Source organism: Dunckerocampus dactyliophorus, chromosome 4 (genome assembly GCF_027744805.1).
Source record: "Dunckerocampus dactyliophorus isolate RoL2022-P2 chromosome 4, RoL_Ddac_1.1, whole genome shotgun sequence".
NCBI lineage: Eukaryota > Metazoa > Chordata > Actinopteri > Syngnathiformes > Syngnathidae > Dunckerocampus > Dunckerocampus dactyliophorus.
Window position 1 is genome coordinate 1,695,871 of NC_072822.1, and position 22,381 is coordinate 1,718,251.

At 42.2% G+C, this 22,381-nt stretch overlaps 1 protein-coding gene across 1 annotated transcript in view; it reads right to left on the reverse strand.

Moving 5' to 3' along the window:
• dapk1 (death-associated protein kinase 1) overlaps window positions 1-22,381 on the reverse strand; it is a 52,413-nt gene that overhangs the window by 9,560 nt on the left and 20,472 nt on the right. Inside the window, exons 4-18 of the mRNA XM_054773014.1 lie at window positions 20,809-20,947; window positions 18,417-18,546; window positions 15,512-15,560; window positions 15,403-15,429; window positions 10,844-10,996; window positions 10,729-10,774; window positions 10,554-10,643; window positions 9,894-9,986; window positions 7,676-7,795; window positions 6,974-7,072; window positions 4,547-4,645; window positions 3,934-4,032; window positions 2,131-2,328; window positions 1,854-2,051; window positions 1,619-1,717 (exon numbers count right to left, since the gene is read on the reverse strand). Of these exons, the coding sequence (XP_054628989.1) occupies window positions 1,619-1,717; window positions 1,854-2,051; window positions 2,131-2,328; window positions 3,934-4,032; window positions 4,547-4,645; window positions 6,974-7,072; window positions 7,676-7,795; window positions 9,894-9,986; window positions 10,554-10,643; window positions 10,729-10,774; window positions 10,844-10,996; window positions 15,403-15,429; window positions 15,512-15,560; window positions 18,417-18,546; window positions 20,809-20,947 (1,639 nt within the window). The remainder of the gene's footprint in view (window positions 1-1,618; window positions 1,718-1,853; window positions 2,052-2,130; window positions 2,329-3,933; window positions 4,033-4,546; window positions 4,646-6,973; window positions 7,073-7,675; window positions 7,796-9,893; window positions 9,987-10,553; window positions 10,644-10,728; window positions 10,775-10,843; window positions 10,997-15,402; window positions 15,430-15,511; window positions 15,561-18,416; window positions 18,547-20,808; window positions 20,948-22,381) is intronic.

The window sequence follows — 22,381 nt, forward strand, 5'->3', positions numbered from 1 at the left end:
TGATAATTACATTTTAGGGAAAAAAAATCTATTTTGGGGAAAAAAGTTGTATACTTGTATACTAGAAAAATGTACAGAGAAAAAAGTTGCTTACCTTTGTGTATTACTTTGTATTACTGAGAAAAAGAGTTTATTTTTGAAAATGTGTTTTTGAGAAATATTATACGTTTGAGGAAAACCTTGTATACTTTCAACAAAAATGTATTACTGAGAAAAAAGTTCAATATTTTTGAAAAAAATGTGTTGTATTGTATATTTAAGTTGTATTTTTTTTTAGCAAAATGTCCTATTTTTGAGGGAAATTTGATTTGAAAAAAAAGTATCTTTTACAAAAAAGTTGTTTACTTTCAATAAAAATGTGTATTACTGAGAAAAAAAGTTTAATATTTTTGAAAAAAATATATTATATATTTGAAAAAAAACGTGTTTAGAAGGAAAGTTGTATATTTTTGAGAAAAACATGTTTTTGAGAAAGAAGTGGTATATATTTTTAGAATTTTTTTTGTTTTTTTTTAAAGAAAAAAGTTGAAAAGCTGTATATTTTTAGGAAAGAAGTTGTATACTTCTGTGATAAAAGAGATATATTTTTGAGAAAGAAGTTGTATATTTTTAGGAAAAAAGTTTCATATTTTTAGAAGAAACGTTGCTCATGTATTTTATTTTATTTTTTTTTGAAAAAAAATTGTATATTTTTAGAAGGAAAGTTGTATATTTTTTCCAGAAAAAAGTTTTATATTTTTAGGCAAGATGATGTATATTTTTAGAAGAAATGTATATTTTTTTAAGAAGAAAACTTGTGTATTTTTGGAAAGAAGTCATATATTTCTGAGAAAAAAGATGTATATTTTTGAGAAAGAAAAAGTTGTATATTTGTAGAAGTATTTTTTTATTTATAGAAAAAGGTGTATATTTTTTATGGAAGAAAATGTATATTTTTAGGGAAAAAGCAGTATTTTTTTTATTTTACAAAAAATTTGTATATTTTTACAAGGAAAGTTGTATATTTTTTTCAGAAAAAAGTTGTATGTTTTTAGAAGGAAAGTTGTATTTTTATTTGAGAAAAAAGTTGTATATTTTTAGGCAAGAAGATGTATATTTTTGAGAAAGAAGTTGTATAGGGAAAAAGGAAAAAAAAAGTTGTCTATTTTTGGGTAAAACGGTTTCAAGAATATTCAAGAATAAACAAATACCGTACGACCCAATTTCTGACCAGACCAATAGGCCACAAAATGTCTGTTCCCCGACTCCCAAATTGCTCTCATTTGAAACTTGCCGTAGGAAATAATGTACCGTCCGTAGAGTAGAAATACTAGTCATCTGTTCCAGAGTCAAACTGTCACCATCAGAAAACTTTAGTTGACTGTACAGGGCATGTTTTTGTGTACAAATCACTGGGTAATCGTAAATCGTAAGTTAAGTTCCACTTCTGGTTCTATGGTTATTATCACACTTTTGCCATCACTGTAGTGGCATTATAAAAAAAAAAAAAAGAGTTTTATGACCTCAGCAGGCATACTCTTCCAGGTGGGACTGTAAATTCAACCACTTTTCGGGGCGTTTTGGGACTTTGGTGCACTTTAGACGTGCCTTGCATCAACGGGTTATTACGTCCACTTACGTTGGTGATGGCGTCTGTGTTTGCTCCACACAGGCAGAGGTGACGGACCACTTCCAGACCGCCGTTGCTGGCGGCGACGTGGAGGGGAGTCCTGCCATACTGAAGAAAGACAAAAACAAGGACAACATCGTCATTGGCAGCTTTATCTATCTCTGCATGCGCTTTCAAATGTCAGGTAAAGGGACGCCCTAACGCAGGTCGAGAAGGCCCACTGAACATCTCATCTTCTCCTCACCTTGTTGGGGAGATCCAGGACGGCTCTGGCACCGCAGATGGCCGTGACGACGGCCAGGTTGCCGTCCTTGCAGGCGATGTGCAGCGGCGCGTTGCCGTGGCGATCTTGCCGGTCCAGTTGGCAGCGGTGTCTGAGGAGGCAGTGGACGACCTCCACCTGACACCTTCGCACGGCCAGGTGGAGGGCGGTGTGGCCATCCTGGAGGGAACAACACAGTTACTAGAAAGCGCCGCCAAGAGAGCACCGAGACACTGGACCCCCCCCCCCCCCCCCCAACCTTGTCGGTGGTCTCCAGGTCGGCGCCGTGCTCCACCAGACACTCCACGATGTCCACGAAGCCCCGAGCGGAAGCCGTCAGCATGGCGCTCTCGCCCTCGCGGTTCTTGGCGTCGACGTGGCAGCCGGCCTGGCAGAGCACGCGGGCCACTGCCGAGTACCCATGCCAGGCGGCGCAATGCAGAGGAGTCTCCTTCTCCTGGAGATGCAAACCAGTAGCTGGCGTGAGCGTCGTCGTCATCCAGCCCTCTTGGCCATGGAATTCATTCACAAGACGTGTGGAGCCCCCCCCGTTCTGGCAGCACTCATGCATTTTGTACATTTTCTTTTTGTGACGTTCTGACTTTATACATTTTTTTTTAAATGACAACTTTATTTGTTGTTTTGTTTGTTTCTCATAATGTTACGACTTCATGTCTTTTTTCCTTGATAGCTCAACTTTATGCTACCAAAATGACATTTTTCCTCATATTACGTTATTCTCATAAAATGACGACTTTTTCCCCCCATAATATTACAACATTCTCTCCCACGCAATTTTCCAAAAATGACAACTTTATTTAGTTTTGTTTGTTTCTCATATTGTGACTGTTAAAAAATGGCATGTATTTTTTACAAATTTCAGCAATATTCTACTAAGATGACATTATGTCTCCTCTTAATATTATGACTTTATTCTCGTAAAATTGCAACTTTTTTCTTGTTAGAATACATTAAAAAAATTATTTATTCTTGTTAAATTCCAGCTGTCTTTTCAATCCCCCAATTCACCCATTTCTGCTGTTTTTTTTCAAATTTCCAACTATTTCAGCTTTCATCTTGTAAATTTTCATTTTGTAATATTTTGACTTTATTGCCATAATATTTTGACTTTATTCCTGCAACATTATAACTTTTTCTGCAACCAAATTTTCCCAAAATGACAACTTTATTTTATTTGTTGTTTAGTTTGTTTCTCACAATGATTTAAAAAAAAAAAAAACTTTTTTCTTTGATATTTCAACATGATGCTACTAATAGGACGTTATTTTTTGTCTTATATCACAACATTAATCTCGGAAAATTACGACATTTTGACCCCGACCCAATTTTCCCAAAATGACAGCTTTATTGTGTTTTGTTTGTTTCCCATAATATTATGGCTGTTAAAAAACAGCATATATTTGTACATATTTCAACTATATTCTACTAAGATGACATCATGTCTCCTCATAATATTATGACTTTATTCTCGTAAAATTGCAGCTTCTTTTCTTGTTAGAATACAACTTTAATATTTATTCTTTTGTTAATTTTGTTTTCTTCATCTGTTTTTTTTCAATTTCTGCTGTTTTAAAAAAAAGTTTCAACTTTCTTCTTGTAATTTGTGTTTTGTAATATTATGACTTTATTCTTGCAACATTATAACTTTTTCTGCAACCTAATTTTCCCAAAATTACAACTTTGTTGTTTATCTACTTTCTTGCTCGTTTTTTCTTTAATATTTCAACATGATGCTACTAAAATGACGTTATTTTTTTCCTCATATTACAACATTATTCACAGAAAATTTTAAACTTTCCCCCCCCCCCCCAAACCCAATTTTCCAAAAACGTTGGAATTCATGTTTCCTCTCAATGAACCGGAGCTCCCCCTGCACTCGTGCATCCCCACTAGGATCATCTTGCAGCTCACTATTCAGACATTACAATAATGGCTGTGTGCCGACTCATTTTCATTGGACAGTACATCCATACGGCTATACAAGCTGCACACCGACTACTCTAAAAAGCGTATCCCCCGCTTCCTTTCTACGTGTACTTACCCGGTCGTTCAGGTCCGGGTTTGCCCGGATGCTGCAGAGGTAGCTCACCACATCCACGTTGCCGTAGCGAGCCGCCACGTGCAGGGCGGTCTCTCCGGACTGCAATCACCATTAAAGAAGGCGAGCATGTTACGTCACGTGACAACAGCACGTCCAAAGTCACACTTTATATAATCAACATGCAACACTTCAGTCAGCCATTCCATCCATTATCTTGGTGGCGGTGGTTGGAGTGTAACAACAAGAAGCAAGAGTACAAGATAATAATAATAATAATAATAATAATAATAATAATAATAATAATAATAAATCAGAGTCAGGTGGTCAGGTGGAGGAGGACACCTCTGGCTAGCAGGCACACACTGTGATGGGGGGCTACACACCCTGAAGCCTGGTTTCTATGGCAACGGCAAGTAAGCTGACTGATAAAACTAACAGGTTTTCTCCTCAGATGTGTTCTGCAGTATTTATGTGTGTGTGAGTGTGTGTGTGTGTGTGTGTGTGTGTGTGTGTGGAAGGTAGTGCCTCTCAGGAGGTGAGATGGCTCGGTGTGGTGAGTGATTGCTCTGCATGTTGTGGTGGGAGGAGTATGTGTGTTATCAGTGCCTTCCACCTTATCTTGAACATCCAGAGGACACTTCCTGCCGTGGAGGAATTTCAGGGTGTCGACGTGGCCGTGTCTCGCTGCGTAGTAGATCGCGTTGGCCCCGCTCTGATGGGAACGGGAGCGAGAGATTATTGGACGCGTGCATTTGTCCAAAATGTTCTTGCACTTGCACAAATGTGCACTAAAGGGCTCCAATCTAGGGATGCTCTCATTTCTTTTCATGGGGCCCAGAATTCCTGGCTGCACCCCTGCTATTGGCTACAAGACATGAAAACATGAACCATAAAAGCACCTTCATTTAGACAAAAACATTGGTGACGCTCTGGCCACATAAACTGTATATAGGTGGCATCAAGCAGAACAACATACAGTCAAACTTGTCTATAGCGGCCACGAGAGGGAGACTGCAAAAGTGGCCACTATACACAGGTGGCCTCTATAGACAGGTTGGCGTCCAGTTTGAATGTTGACCAGTAGAGGGAAAATAAAGAAAAAAAAGGGGGGGAAAAATAATGTTGACCAGTAGAGGGCACTGTGGGACTGCGGATAAAAGTTGTACAGCACTACTAGGCTTGTTATTATCCACGACCCACAGAACAAAGCTGTGCTAGTAATGTCTTACGCTTGTTTTTAATATTTTACTTTTTATACGGCAGAGTGTCATTACAGCTTTAGTTCATCAGGAAGTGACGGGAAGTGACGGTGGGCGTCCCGAGCAGGAGAGCTAGGCTCAGTGCTAGCTGTGAGTTTGGAGAGAGTTGGGAAGTGTGTTTATGTTGGCGTGGATGTAAAGTCCTGCAGTGTTCTCCGCTGTTAATAAAGTCATTAAAGTGCATCGGCGACGTGAGTCTCTCCTTCCCCACAACAAGCGGCATTACAGTATTGACCAGTGCACACCAGGAAATAAACGGTGTCATTTCTTACAGGCATTGGCTGGACAGCTATGTAGTGGGGCTTGTTTAACCTTTGCCTTGTGGGCAAGCAGGAAGGAGAGACGATGCTGAGAGATGTGTGTGTGTTCTGAGCTGCTGTCTGGTGGCCGCGTTCAATAAATAAAGTTGGCAGAAGCAACAGCAGAAGTTTCCTTCTTTGCTTCGGAGCTGAATAACACTGACAAGTTAACAGACTAGTAGCGAACGGAAAAGAAGACGGCTTTGTTTGTGTCGAATACAGAAGATGAGGACTTTGATGGATTTGTGGATGAGGATTGATGAAAAATAACGTGAGTACATTCTAAAATACTTCAATTAAGTACAACCCAACTCAGTTTTGCTCCCGCTGCCGCATGCATGCTAGCGTATGTTTTTTTTTTTATTGTAACGTCGCTGGGAGCACGTCCTGTTCCCAGCATACTTTGCGGTAATGTTTTGGTGCAAATGCTCTTAAAGTTACATGTTTGACCAGGAAATAGCAAGCTCAAAAGAAGATGGCTTTTTTATGTGGAACAACTGACAGTTTGTGTGGATCTTGTGAATGATTGTGACTGAGCTAGGACTCAGTAATTAAAGTCTACACACGACGCCTTCATTGATTGAAAAACAAAACTTTTTCGTGCATGACGCTTCTACTTGAGTCGGTAATTTGGCCGCTATATGCAGGTCAGATATTGACCAAGGGAGACAAAATGGGTGGCCGCTGGCCGCGTTGGACAGGTGTTTGCTATACACAGGGTCTATAACATGTAAATTTGCTGCGGGGGAATTTTTCAGTGGCCGCTATAGGCAGGTGGCCGTTCTACAGTATAAAGGTGGCCGCTAAGACAGGTTTGACTGTACTTGCTCACGGTGCAACGAAACCAAAACACAACACATCCACAGCAAGTTACCGCATCACATAAATCAACGACTAAGCGCTAAACATAATGCTGGGTAGTCCGGCGGCAACAACAATATGAACTATGAACAATAAAACATTGGATATCAAGGGTATGTTAACGCCTCCTTGTTTACTTCTCCGACGACCTCATCAACATATTTTGCAACCAAGCAAAAATGCGACAAACACGGCAAAATGTTGGGAGAAAAGAGTACACATAGGCTACCCAGCATGCCTTGCGGCGGGAATACATGGGTGGGGTTTTTTTTGCACCTGATTATTTTGGAGACTCAAGTGTGCCACAATAGCCCTGCAAGTCATGTTGCCAGCTACACTTCCCATGTAAATTTGGAAATGCCCATTTGGAAATGTTTGTTTTGGGTTTGGCACGCCTGCGCAGTGTGAAGGAAAAGTGCGAGGGGGAAGCTACCCAAGACAGAACACTGCACGCAGGCAAAGCTGCAGCCTGCAATAGTGCTAGCCACAGGTGATTGGCGTTGAAAGGCATTTATCGGCATATGCCGATCACGTGATTTTTCAAGGAAATCAGTCGATCGATCGGAGCATCCCTAGTCCAATCCAAGCTCTAAGTGGTACGTGGTAAAGACGAGTGGTTACCTTGTCATTGGCCTGGATCTCTGCACCTTTTCTCATCAGCAACTCGATGATCTGGATGTTGCCGCAGCCTGCTGCAATCAGCAGAGGGGGGGTCCCATGCTGCAATGTACACACAGTTGTGGTCAGTTGGCATGCAGTGCGACCTCAATAATTATTCGTATGTCTTTTGTGCTTTGTCATGCACTCCAAATCATTCTTAAAGTCCTCTTTGCGGTGTAGGTAAATAAACAGTCTGGCTATACATTTACAGTAAGTACAGTAGAACCCTTGCAAGGATTCATTCATGGTGTTTGGTTTTTATTAAAGTGTTCCTTAAAACACTGCCTGGACAGCAGGCGTTAACTTTGACAGCCCTACTTTAAACATATTGTCTATTAAAAATAATAAATAAAATGATATGTACACTTTTTTTTTTTTTTTTACTTTTTTGCAAAATTCTCTCTCTCTCTCTCTCTCTCTCTCTCTCTCTCTATATATATATATATAAAAGAAATATCAAAATGGCCTCCTGCTTTGTCTTTAAACATATTGTCTATTAAGAAAAATATAGTTGTAACCCTGTAACAGACCTTTTCTGCTTCCATGGGACATTTTTGTTGGAAATGCAAACAAATGGGTTTGCATGCAAGTTAGTCTCTTTCTGACTCACATGAAGCCATCTATTAAATCCACCTTAAATGCATTACGATAAAAAATAGCCACCTTGTTAGGCTGATTGACGTCGTAACTGTTCAGCGATCCCAGCAGATGCTGCAGACCGGGAACGTTGTCGTCGTTTATGGCGTGGATGATGGCCTTCATCACAAAGGAGTCTTCCTCATCCTGGATGGACGGGAAAGACAAGTCACTCCACACATCATCATCATCATCATCATCACTCCCCTACTACACAACACCCAAACAGTGAAACATGGCAAGACTGTGGTCATGTGACCCAGTGAGCCGGGCCAGACGGGCCGTCGCGCTGCGGCGCTCGGCTGCACAAAGTGACGAGGAGGAGGGGGAAGGCGGGGAGGTGGAGGCGAGGTCGATGTGGAGTGTGCTCAGCGGAGCGTGACACGCCGGCTACATTCCTGAGCGTGACCTCCCTGCTGGGGGTGGGGGGTGGGGGGTGTCAGGTCTAAAGCACCTGAGATCTGCACAACGCAAACATGTGCTGGCAGCTCTACACTATAGAGACAGAAAAAACTACACCGAGCCAACACAGTGACTCATTAACACTCAACACTTTACTTGAATGATTCGGAGTGCATGAGAAAGTGGATAGGAAACAAGCACATTGCACAACACAGGAGCAACAGAACCAATGTTGTCAATGCTGGATGCTGACCACTCATGATACACCAAATACAGTTAACAAAAACATAAAAAACACATCAGGAGGTTGCCTACAGCCACAGTTGTTCATGCCAATGTATTCCAATCAGATACTGATTAGCGGCCAAGGACTTTATTTCCTTTTGTATTTCCTTTACTGCACCCGGCAGCTATAGGAGACCCTGCAGTTAAATGAACAGAAGCATTACTGGAACATTTACAGTTTTTTCATCAGTTACTTTTGTTGCTGCTGCCTGATGTTGACACACATATGAAGGCAAACACAGTGACGCTATGACAAAACAGATGCACACATGGTTTATCACGGTTAATTGTATAATAAATGGAATTGTTTTAGCGCTATGGCATAGAAAACCTGTTTACGACCTTCTAAATACCGTTTTCAACATTGTTAGAGCCGTCTAAAGATGAAGTAACACCCCTATAGTCACCTTTACACGCCCATTACCCAAGATAGTAGATATAATAAGAGAAAATAAAACATGCTAGCCATAAATAAGATAACAGACTCACATGAGCAGTTGTTTTTTTTTCTGGACAGCGTACTTCCTGTGGTGGCTATTGTCTCATCAATGCATTGTAATGGTGGCTTTAAATGGCTCTACAGTTGTATCACCCAATATAGTAGACATGAGTAAATAAGCCATTTAAGACATGAATACAACTGCTGCTTGTGTGTGTTAGAGCCAGTGTGTTCCCACCAGAACCTTAGTGGCGGGCGGACAGATGTATGGAGGACAGGAAGTGACATTGGAGGTTGAATTTGATCTTGTTATCGTATTATTACTATGTTATTATTATTGTGCCTGTTGTGACATCATCTAAACTTGCAATAAATGTCTGGTGCTTGTCTCACCCAACAATTACTGACACCTAGGAGCATTACAATGCTCCTTCTGCCTTGACCTTTTTATGCCTGAAACGCTTAATTTAGGCCAAGAATAAGTACAATTTGCTTAAATCTACATTTTTCTTTACTAATAATAGGCCGTATTCAACCACAAAACAGCATATATGAATGTATTATTATTAGCATCAATTATTAGTGAATTAATTGTAGCTAGGGATGATATGTTTACGGATGTAGAGAAGCCCTAAAACTTGCAGTGTTGTATTTCTCCTCTTCTATTTAGGACCCCAGGGGGCGCACCGCAGCGTGCACACCACTGAGACATGAGGAAGTTGCTGTGCGCCATCTCATCAATGATTAAACCTCCCTAGCGCCACATTGTTTACATCTGTCAGCTTTGCTGGTTCCCAAACGTCTTGACAAACGCCGCCTTTGTGCGGCTATCTGCGAGCTCCACGTAAACGTAACGAGACACGCAAGCTCCGGAGCGGGCATTCCTGCAGGTTCAGTTTTTAAGTAACACGCAGAGAAATCCCTCCTGACTTGTGGCAATTACAAGTACATGCGGCAGCCAAGAATACCGCAGCTCTAATTTACAGTTGGGCTCTGGTTAGAGTGAAAAGGTAGCGGTGCGAGGCCAATTACGCTGCCGGCGTGTCACGTTTGTCTGCATCTGGCACAGGAGACAAAAGCGCGCAAAGGCGTGAAGAGTGGGGAAAAAAAGGGTCCTACCAAGGTGTCGTCGCTGCGCGCCACACTGATGTTGCTTCTGGACAGGAATGAGCGGGACAGGCGGTTGCATAAGGAGATCAGTCGTACAGATTGCTGGAAAGAGGAGGATTTAATGGGTCAGGAATATACTGTAGAACAGGTTCTTGTCTGCTGGATATCTTCTGACAGGTTCCACAACAGTGGGACTAGGATATTTCACACAGTAACAGAAACCATTTATCCACATTTGCCTTTTACACAGAACCAACTTTGCACTCGGTAACAATTTCTTTCTGGCGGGAGAAGAGGTTTTCAACTTCACAGACACTGCAGAATACCCTTGCACACAAGCACCGTCCCACCTCTGTTACTGCTGACGGTGGAAAACTGCCGGGTCGACTCAGCCCTCTCCATTCCGTGTTGGTGTTTTTTATACAGAAACCTCAAGGAGACGTATTCTGTATGGAAAGCACTGACAGAGTGTGGGACGTGGCAACAGATGCCAGCTGTGTGAAAGGGGTGTGACGTCAAACACCCGAGATGGGCCCTGTTGTGTTGAACGGTATTCTTTAAATGTCTCGTCATGTGACAATAATGATTCGTTTGCGGGAAGCTGCTGTGTGAAAGCGCACACGTGTCCCACTGCGCTGGTTCTGTGTGAGAGACACGCACACAACTTACCTTCCATTTTCGGCGAGCGGCAAACTTCTTGAACTTTTCCATGTTGACAGCCGACTCCTTTCTGCTCAGCGCTTGTTGTGTGTCTTTTGGCTGACATACAATTAACAACAAACACAGCGATTGTCATCATATTTGACCAAGTATTTTGCAAGATACAGGAAGTCAGAGGTCTCACCTTGATCCAGGGGTGCTGAAGGCTGTCCTGAATGGTCATCCTCTTTCTGTAAAAACAACACTTTGACTTTAAACGTCAACTCTTCCACCTTTATTCATCTCTACGTCACACATACTTGGGGTCTTTCACAAGAAGCTTGGAGATGAAGTCTTTGGCCAGAAGGCTGGTGCTGCTGAAGAACTCCTCGTCAAAGGTGTAGTCCACGGCCGACACGTTGGCGAGCGTCTCCTGTTTGTTGTCGCCCAGGAAGGGCGATGCGCCGCTCAGCCTGGGATGAGCAGACAACACGAGTGTTATGGGAGGGCACTGCGACACGCATGTTCATGCTCTTTGATACCATCTTGCAGACAACCTCTTGATGCTTTTCAACGCAACACAATTTTAAGTAAAAATGAGATTTTTTAAAGAAATAAAGTGGATAAAGTTGAACTACTGATGTGATTACATATGGTGGTGTGAACAGGAGTTTGCCCCTTTCCTGATTTCTTATACAGGTATTTCTTGTCATACTTAAATGTTTCACATCATCAAATTAGTCAATGACAACACAACTGAACACAAAATGCAGTTTGTCAATGAAACTTTTTATTATTAAGGGAGAAAAAAAATCCAAAGCTACATGTGCCTGTGTGAAAAAGTGATTGCCCCCTAAAGCTAATAAGTGGTTGGCCCCCCTTAGCAGCAACAACTGCAATCAAGCGTTTGCCATAACTTGCAATGAGTCTCTTCCAGCGCTGTGGAGGAATTTTGCAGAATTGTTGTCATTCAGCCACGTTGGAGGCTTTTCCTTTTTAAGGTCATGCCACAGCATCTCAATAGGATTCAGGTCAGGACTTGGACTAGACCACTCCAAAGTCTTCATCCATTCAGAGGTGGACTTGCTGGTGTGTTTTGGATCATTGTCCTGCTGCAGAACCCAAGTTGCTTTCAGCTTGAGGTCACCAACATTCATGCTTCCATTTATCACAACAAGTCTTCCAGGTCCTTAAGACCATCACACTACCACCACCATGTTTTACTGCTGATATCTTCTTTTTCTGAAATGCCAGATGTAATGTGACACACACCTTCCAAAAAGTTTAACTTTTGAGTATTTTCCCAAAGATCTTGGGGATCATCAAGATATTTTCTGGCAAAATTGAGACAAGCCTTAATGTTCTTTTAGTTCAGCAGTGGTTTTGGTCTTGGAACTCTGCCATGCAACGTTTTTGCCCAGTGTCTTTCCTTTGGTGGAGTCATGAACACTGAACTTAACTGAGGCAAGTGAGGCCTGCAGTTCTTTGGATGTTGTTTTGGGGTCTTTTGTGACCTCTCGGATGAGTCGTCGCTGCGCTCTTGGAGGGATTTTGGGTGGCTGGCCACTCCTGGCAAGGTTCACCACTGTTCCATGTTTTGACCATTTGTGGATAATGGCTCTCACTGTGGTTGGCTGGAGTCCAAAGCTTTAGAAATGACTTTATAACCTCTTCCGCACTGATAGATGTCAATTACTTTCTTTCTCATTTGTTCCTGCATTTCTTTAAACCTCAGCATGATGTCTAGCTTTTGAGGATCTTTTGGTCTCCTTCACTTTGTCAGGCAGATCCTACTTAAGTCATTTCTTGATTGAGTACAGGTGTGGCAGTAATCAGGCTTGGGTGTGGCTTGAGAAATTGAACTCAGGTGTGATAAACCACAGTTAAGTTATGTTTTAACGGGGGGCAATCACTTTTCCACACAGGGCCATGTAGATTTGGATTTTTTTTCTCTGTTAATAATAAAAGGCTTCATTTACTGCATTTTGTGTTCGTTGTGTTGTGATTGACTAATATTTACATTTGTTTGATGATCTGAAACATTGAAGTGTGACAAACATGCAAAAACAAAAAAAAGTGGCAAACACTTTTTCACACCACTGTATTTAAAAACTCATAATATGAAAAGAAAGGTTTTTTTCAATACAAGCACTGGCATCAAGCTTAAACTTGTGCTTTTGAGACATAAGCAAAATGAATGAACAGATCAACTTAAGCAGCGTTTAAGTCCTGAAAAACGGCCTTAACGCTTGATGCTGTTGACGTGCACTACAACATGCACATTAAAATAAGTAGAGGGAATTAACGGACTATAAATGGCGGTGTAGCACACAAAGCACGATGGGGCTCAAGCTTCCCTCTCCAGCTCGTCAGCACCAGCCGCTAATTAACACGCCAGCTGCCGCCGACATGGAGGCGGGTCACGGTCAAGCTCAAAGGCCGGCTCGAGTGGAAATGGGACAATTTATCACGTGTGTGTGTGTGTTAACATAAAGGTGGATGGTCACAAGAAGTATGTGGTGAAAGTTTGGAGACACTTTTTCATGCCAGTGAATGAGGAAGTGTCTCCAAACATTTGACCGGTAGTGCAGATGCAACATGCAACACGCGCTGTGGACAACAGGAATGTCACCATGGCAACATGAAACAGTAGCAGCAGTGCCCTGAGAGGACGTTTGGTGATATTTAAGAGCAGGAAGCATCACCACCACAAGCTTGTGCAACACACAAGTCAACAAAGTCTTTATGGACAAATTAGTTGGAGCAGGAGAGCGCAAAACCCGCTTCCCCACCCAGCAATAACGTGGCGAGCATAAGCTATTCTATTTTCTCTGTCGTGTGGGAGGAGAACATTTAACTGGTGCATTTGCATTAGTGACGCATTTACGTAAGACAAAATGGTAACATGCCATAAAATGTTCATCTTGCCAGTTATTGCGCAACAACAATCATTAAATGGCTGCAAACACGTCGACCTCTTCCTTCTGCTTCTGCGGACAAAATGCACTTAAAGTGAGTGTACACACTTGTGTGTGTGTTTTGTGTAGGTGTCTCCTCCCTGAAGGCTAACGGTGTGCGTGGGAGCCAAGCAGAAGGCCTCGGAAGGAGCCCAGCTTTAAAGAGAGAGTCATCGCCCGGCCAACAGCGGTTGAACTTGGCGGGCGCCGGCTTTGACTCCGCCGCCTCAACTGAAGCGTGTTGACATGCCTGCAGGCAGCTTCTGCCATGCTTTTCTTTTCTTTTTTAAACATTTACATACATGCAAGGATGAAATATGTGTGTGACTGACATGCATGATGGTACTTCTTCATTACAAATAAACATGAGGGTCACATGGACAGGAAAAATAGGAAAAGACTGATAGCTAGATAGGCAAGGGTATGGAGCCAGAGCATCGGCTTTACATTCAAGCAATGAATAGAATTCCGGTGTGTAAGTCACCACTCATTTTTTTTTTTTTAGAACTTTGAACCCTGCGGCTTATACAGCAGTGCGGCTAATATATGGCTAACTTCTAATCTCGTGACATCTCCTTTACTTCAGAACTACTACAACGAGCTTGTCAACCCACTAGAAATCACAGGAGGTCATTATACATAACCGTATAACAACATAACAGTCTGACTCACGGTGCCATCTTACTAAGAACACTTTACTAACAATACTAAATTCATCACATAGCAACTTAACACTCAAAATGTGTACATGACAAATATAAAACATGTACCTATATGAGTTGAAAATGAAAAAAACCCAACGGCATTGCGTCTGAGCAACGCATTCATTGGGGCGCTGCAATGACGTCAGCCTCCCTCTGGACTTTGGGCTTCGAGTCATCTGGCTCCCTCTGGTGGACAGAGGCAGCACTGCAGCGCCATCCACAATTTCCATGCTCCTCAAATGAAATTGTTTTCTCAAACGAAACTGCATTCTCATATTGGTACGTTTGTGAAGACATGTGCGGCTCCACCTCGTCTCAGTATGTGTTTAGGTGCTTGTGCGAGCATATTCGAAACCCGCAGTAGACAATAAAAAGCCGGCTAAATACAGAGCCACAACAGTCCTTATTGGCTAAGGGAGAACCCAACTGACCCTGACACATTTTGTACATTACAGATGCTAAAATCAATCCATTGTAGGTCGAGATGTGCTTGGCGTCTTCGCTTTTGTGTTATCGGCGGCAAAGCAAATACTTAGTGTAATTAGTGTAATATCTAATAACATACAATTAATAAAGACTTCATTTTCAAAATATGCCAAGGGACAATAAATAAAACAAAAATTATTTAGCAGGAATAAATCAGCAATATTACAAGAATAAACTCGTTATACAACCACAATTTTAATAATAATTTTACAAGAAAAGGTAGTCAGTTTTACAGGAATACAATTCTGACATTCGACCACAGTATGCCTCAAAAGCCTCACATAAACTGTACCGGCATTTTATTTACCTAATGTGGAAAGAAGACGGGTAGTTTTTGGAAGCAGGCTATGATTGGAGAGAGGCTGTTATTTCTGAAATTGGACACCACCAGGATGTTGCCTACAGCCACAAAAATGACAAAATCATGTTTAAAAAGAAAAAGTCAAAATGTTTCAGGGAGAATTTTGAGGTCATTTAACAGTCTCACACTGCAGAGCAGGTGCTTCGTCCTAATGACAAATGCGGTCCTCGCTTACACGATTTAGCACCTACTACTCCGGAGTGTTCCAGTGGTCCAGCCACACCACCACCACCACCACCACCACCAACGTGACAACTTCAAAAAAGCCCTCTTGACTAAATGATAAATGATGTTTAGTGAGTGACAGTGCCCATGGGGCAAACAAAGGGGGGGGGGTAAACGAGCCACAGGTGACAGGTGGCACTACTTACAGAATGTAGGTTATCACCCCAACGCTCCTACAGACAGGAAGGAGAGAAGAGTTGCTGATTGTGTACATGAAATGTTGACTTAACCAGTGTTTTTGTTTACAGTACGTACCACATGTCTGCCTCCAAGCCCAGAGGTTCATAGTTCACCACCTCAGGAGCTGCAGGGGAAAATGTGCAAAGAAAGTGTTGTTTAAGATCCCCTATTAGGTGAAAGTGACTTTTAATAATGTTCTAACAGTGTCTAATGTGTCCCTAGGTCCTGTTTATGAACACCAAACGTGAGAAAACTGCATCCTCTCCCTCACTTTTGAAGATGCAGAAATTATGAAGGGACAAACCTTCAAAAAAAAAAAAAAAAAAAAAAAAAAAAAAGGCTTCGCTACACATCTTAAAAAAGCTTTGCCAACTAGAGAAGCCCTCGGAGAGCGCAGACCTCTGCCAGGTGCCATAGTTCCCCCCCATTGTGTGATTCACACCAAAATAATAATCCTACATTTTTTGGATCAGTTTTTGATATTTAGTCGAACCTGCTGGAAACTTGTCCTGTATTTTTTTTCTTCTGCGAGTGTTCTGACCATTTTTTGTGGAACACAAATGCCGAAAATTGTCCTCTCTCACAATGTTAAAGAATCCTTTAAAAAACTCCTGGATCCAGACGGTGATCCGAATCACCCCCAAAATGTAATCAGTTTTTCCACATCCCATTTCCGACAATTCCTGCAATCCCCTGCACATAGCCAGCTGCCGTTTGACGCCCCTGCGCGACTTGCAGCTCCATTGTTCCATTGAAGGACCATGATGGCGCCCCTTCCACTATTCCGTGTGGAAAACATTACAAGTGGGATCTCCATGTCATGCCAGTAACGTGGGTCAAAGGTTACATATTTTATTACTTGCACCATTGAATGTCCCACGTTTGGTGCTCACCTGCAAATTCCAAACGGGGCAATTTTGTGGCATTGAAGGAGATGAGGCCTTGGAATACATTTTTTGTTCTTACATGTAGGGATGCGCCAATCAATCGATCAATATCAGCCACATGATCAGCATATGCCGAAAAATGCGGCTTTGAACGGCGATCACATCTGGATCGTACTATTTCAGCCTGCAGCCAGCTTCCCCCGCCCACTTTCCATCACGCTGCGCAGGCGTGCCAAAGCCAAAACAAACATGTCTGCCGTGTGGAACTCACCTGTCGTTTGTGAGAGGGATATACATTTACGTTAAAAACGTTTAATTTAATGTGGCATTTGACGGAGTATGGTGAGTTTTAGAGGCTCAAGATGTGATGGTCAGTCAAACGGCAGCTCATGTAGCCAACGCTGGACAACACTCGCCCGTACCGTAATGGTTTCATTTTATTTCAACATGTATTCAAGTTGCAATAGAATACATTACATTTATTCACTTCCTGTATTTCACGTGCTCTTTTTAGTACATACAAAAGTGGTAAGTCATGTATCCGTATGGTAATATACATGTCAGGGTTTTCTCACAATCATAATAAATAACAATCATATATAATTATCAGTATAATCCTAAATAAATAATCATAAATACAAAGTTCAAGACTCTTCTTCCTTGTCTTTTGCAACATCAGCTGCTTGTATTGTTTCTTGAAATCACTCATGTGCTTTGTTTGAGCTCCTTACCCAATCCGTTTCATAATTTGATTCCACATACTGGAATGCAGTGGGTTTTTAGCGTTGTTCTCGCATGTAAGTCTTTTAGGTTGATCTATCTCCCCACAATAACTTAGATATGGTAATACCAGAGAGCGGTAAAGAGCAGTTAATGTGCTTGACAGTCAAGTTTAAAGCAAATAACGTGAAGAATTATTGAATTCATCGGACGAGATGGGCAGCCTCTGTCATGCAGTGATAGACAGCGGGTTTGCCGACTGCTCTCTCACTTGGAGCCCTGCTGCATGACACCTGGACCTCCTGCTGGAACGCCATCAAACTATGTCACATCCAAGCTCTCCTTAAAGAAGGCATCTCCTCCTCTGGAAGTTTCACCAGTGACATACTTTATGTTCTCTTGAAAAAGTACGTCAAATATGCTTTTAGCTCAATGAAGGTGATTTTATGCTTCCCTTTTCATATCATATAGCCAATAGCAGGGGTGCAACCAGGAATTCTGGGGCCCATGAAAAAAAAAAATCACATTGGGCACACCCCCTTTTTATTTTTCAATAATTACCTATTTTTCGGACCCCCTGACAGTCAAGGGACCATGGAACTGTCCTAACTTTTCCCCGTTATACAGCACCCCCGGCCCCCAATTTAAAAATGTACACTTATTCTATGTGATCCGTATCGGTATCGTCCGATTTCACTCATGGATGATCGGTATCGGCAGCATAAAACCCTGATGGGAGCATCCCTGCTTAAAAGCCTTCTCTGGCAGATGCTGTCTGATGGTTATTGGACTGCACTCGGCACCAGTAACAACCTTCACTTGGACCGAGGATGGTCCCGTCTCTTGACGGACGGCCGACGGGATCCTCCGGCTCAGGGCGGGTGACATTTTTTTGGGTCAACCATTGGACTTTTTTGTTCCATGACGCTCAGGATGTTTGATGAAGTTTGAAATGACGGTCTTACTGCGTCCAACCTCAGCAGCGATGGTGCGCTGCGAGAGGCCTTGCTTATGCAGCTCAGCAATCCCACCGCGTTCAAAGAGAGAAAGCTTTTTTACCTTTGCCATCAGGAGATCATGACAGTGTGAACACCTGACAGAAAATGACATTCAAGCCACATTTTTGCCCACATTTTGGCTTTTAAAGACTGCGGTCTTAAGCTTTTGAACAGCCTATTTCACTTTAATGCTTGTTTGCAATAAACTGCTTACTCAAAAGATGTTTTTGTCTCACTCCCATTTCTTCCTTTTGCATTCTGAAGCTCAGGAGTTTATTTAAAAAGGGGGGACTTTCAATGCTTACCACACAAGGCTTCCAGACAGAAAGCCAATTTGTAACAGCAACAAACATGAGCACCTGGTGGGATACTGACCTACAAATTCCGGAGTTCCAAAAATGTTCTTGAAATCATTGCCAAAATCGATCTTGTGGGCCAGGCCGAAGTCAATGAGCTTGATGCGCGGGTGAGGCACTGAGCGGCTGAGCAGCATGATGTTCTCCGGCTACAAAGACAGCCAGAGGGAAAGAAAGAAAGACAGACAATATTTGCAGAATGATTCTTTGCAGACTGTCACTGTTAGCCAAAGAAAAGCAACACAAGCCAAGGATAACGTGTAGGATTTCTTTGTCGACGCACGCAACAGAAGCGACGCATAGATGGGGATGGTGCTCATACAGTTTTTGCAAGGTCAAGGATTTTGCATGACAAAGAATGCCAAATGGAAAGACTGGATCAACTGTGAAAGGTTTAATTTGAGACGGCCAGTAAATGAGAGGTCAATCAATGTGGACCCCGACTGCGGTGGTTGGTAAAAGCTTGGGTTGGTAAGCGTTTGGCCAGCCGGGCATGGAGCTTTTATGATGTCCTGCTCCAAAAATATACACATGATTTATGGTCTGCAAGCACAAAAGTAAGTCTGGACTCTTTCCAACGGCACCCTGCTCGGCATATATACTGTATTCATGTCGGGAACAAGCCATCAATGACAATGACAGCTGAGATGCTCGGTCACATCATCAAATAAACACCAAAGAGTGATCTGCATAGTCGCATCTTGCCGTCATTTTTGCTGCCGACTCCCCGTGCATAACCATAATTTGACGTTGGACTTAAAAACATTAGTCATGCTCATCAGCTGGCGATCAATGAATAGAGGATGAATAAAAAAGTGGCCATAAATGCGATAAAAGGCTGCTGGTTCACATCCAGGAGCAAACGCTGACCTTCAGAGAGAGCATGAAATAGTTGAGGTGGGCAACGCTTCTCTCTGACCTCTGCTTAGTGCCTGAAAAATATTCTTTCTTTTAAATGGCCCTTGAGAGAGAATTGCCCAAATTCCTTTCACTGGGAGTCACACAAGCCTCCCAGAAACATGTTTTCAGTGGTTCGGAAGGATAGGATCAGGAATGAGTACATCAGAGGGACAGCACATGTTAGAGGTTTTGGAGATAAAGCCACAGAGGCCAGACTGAGATGGTGTGGACATGTCCAGAGGAGAGATAGGGAATATATAGGTAGAAGGATGCTGAGTTTGTAACTGCCAGGCAGAAGGCCTAGAGGAAGACCAAAGAGGAGGTTTATGGATGTAGTGAAAGAGGACATGAAGGTAGTTGGTGTGAGAGAAGAGGATGCAGAAGACAGGCTTAGATGGAGGCAATTGATTCGCTGTGGCGACCCCTGAAGAGAAAAGCCCAAAGGAGAAGAAGAAGAATGGTGAAGCTACGGGTCTGTCCAGGCTGCTTAGCACTATTTGTTTATCTTATTGCCAACAGTGATCAACTTCTTTTTACACTTGTATGCCGATACAGCAGGGGTGTCCGAGGGGCGTCTACTGAAAAACCAAAAGGACGCGGGGGCTACGTTAACTTTTTCTAAACCAACCCATGTAGATATGCCAAGAGACTGAAGCAAATTGTACTTACTCCTGGCCTAAATTAAGCATTTTCAAGCATAGAAATGGCTTAATGAACTAAAATACAAGCATTCTAATTGTGAATGTAGTATTGTACATTGGCCACTAGGTGTCAGTAATTGCTGGGTGAGGCCTGCACCACACGTGATGTCCAGAAGAGGCATTTGTTGCAGGTTTGAACAATCTTACAACAGGCACAATAATAATAACATAATAATCATAATAACAACACGGGCTACTGTTGCGGCCATGACCCACGACAAGCTAAAACTCAACTCTGAACCTCCGACGTCACTTCCTGTCCGGAAAAACATGTACTCTGACACTTATCGAGCAGGAGTTTTATTTACATCTTAAATGGCTTATTTCCTCTTATTATGTCTACTATATTGGATAACAAGAGTGTAAAGTCACTTAAAGGCGCCATTACAATACAATGATGGGACAATAGCCACGTCAGGAAATATGCTGTTATCTTTATGTTATGCTTTAGTGTGTAATGTCTTTATTTTCTCTGATTATATCTACCATAGTGGGCAACAGGAGTATAAAGGTGACTATAGGGGTGTTATTTCATGTCTAGAGAGCTCTAATAATGATAAAAAAAACATATTTAGAAGATCCTGAACAGGTTTTCTATGCCATAATTTTGAAAATATTGCATTTATTAATAGTGAATCCTACTTCGTGGTCCGGTTGGGAACTAATTATTCGTGATAAACGAGGGACGACTGTATGTGGCTTTAGAATGGAATGTAAGCACAGTCGGAGGGAATTAGAGCGTGCAATGTAAATAACAAAGAGCCTGCTGAGCGCACAGGAAACAAACAGTCTGGTGTTGCACGCAGGTACCTTAAGGTCAAAGTGAGCGATCTGTTTGGAATGCAGGTAGAAGACTCCATCGAGGATCTGCTTCAGGAACTGAGTGGCTTCCTCCTCGCTCAGCGACTCCTTCTCTGCCAGGAAGTCAAAGAGTTCGCCTCCGGCCACGCTGAGGAGGCAAAAGATGGAGAATGAAAACACGAGATCTCTTGGCCGAGAGGCAGCGATAAATCTCTTTTTAATGGAGCTGAGCAGAGGTAATCTAATCACCCATGTGCATTAGAGTCCAGTCAATTTATACGAGCTTTTAACCAGCTCTGCTATTGATGCACTGCTTTAGACTGCTCATTGAACCAAAACACTCAGGATAGAAGATGTTTGCATTAGGGATTGTTTAAGTGCTATCATCATTTGCACTGAAAAAAAAGCACATACGCTTCATTAAGACGTTTCTGGACAGCACTGTTTCTAAAGGTCCCTTATTATGCAACAATGACCTTGTTTGAACAGTAATGTGTGCCGAGTAGGGTTTTGAACAAGGGAGAGATCGGTAGCCGCCTCCTGGATCGATAAGAATGAGCCATAAATCCTTAGATGAATCGATGGTAGAGGCATGCGCCGGGTATTGCAGGACTAGCAACCGGTTGACAGTGCGCCTCTTAAACACGAGAGCCTGGGCTGCCGGCCAAAGAATTGTCGCGCATGCACCATAGCTTAGCGTGACTGGAAACGAGAATGGATGTAAATAGCTGTAGAGCGTACATTAGAGCAATCTATTTGACCTTTTTACAATATCACATTAAAAGCACAAAATGAATACAGAGCCATCATCCACCAGCACGAGCCTGGACTTTTTCCAGAGAGAAGATCATAGCGTCGCTGTTTGCTAGCATGAATGAACTTGACCAACAAATATGCACATTACCACTCAATAAGGTCATCAAAGCTTACCTTAATGCATTCCCACAAAGTATCAGCAACCGGTGACCAAATGTGAGGTGAAAGCAAAAAAAAACCACCACTATAGTACAGTACTATCTGTGCAGCATGGGAGAACATTAGATGGTGCGTTCAAGGGCCGTCAAAAAAGTGAACAGGTTGTCGCTTGCAACAAAAAACATAAACATACAAAACTATAGAATACCCTACTTGTATATTATTTTTGGAATGAAATAATGGCCCATATTGCCAAAATTGAAATCCATTCACATAAAATTTGATGTAGTTATTTACACTTTTTAAAGTTTTTTATTCAATGTTTTTTTTTTTAATCATGAAAGTTTGTGTGGTTGGACACCCCGGCCTTACAGCATGCTTGGGAATATGATGTGCTCTTTTACACATAAGAAAATACTGTTTGAATGACACTTTTATACACCTGGCTTCTTTATTGTTGAATGCAAGATTAACGTCTACATCAACAAATACCGTAGAATCGTATAGTCTGTACACTGTGTCGAATCGTTCTGTTTTGAAAATATAGTGGTTTTTAATCATACCGTAACCCGTGTATTTTGATGCGTATCAAATCGTCTACCACAAAGAGATTCAGAACCCAATTGTCGAGCGCTTTTCTTTGTGATGTCATGAAGGAAAAACCTCA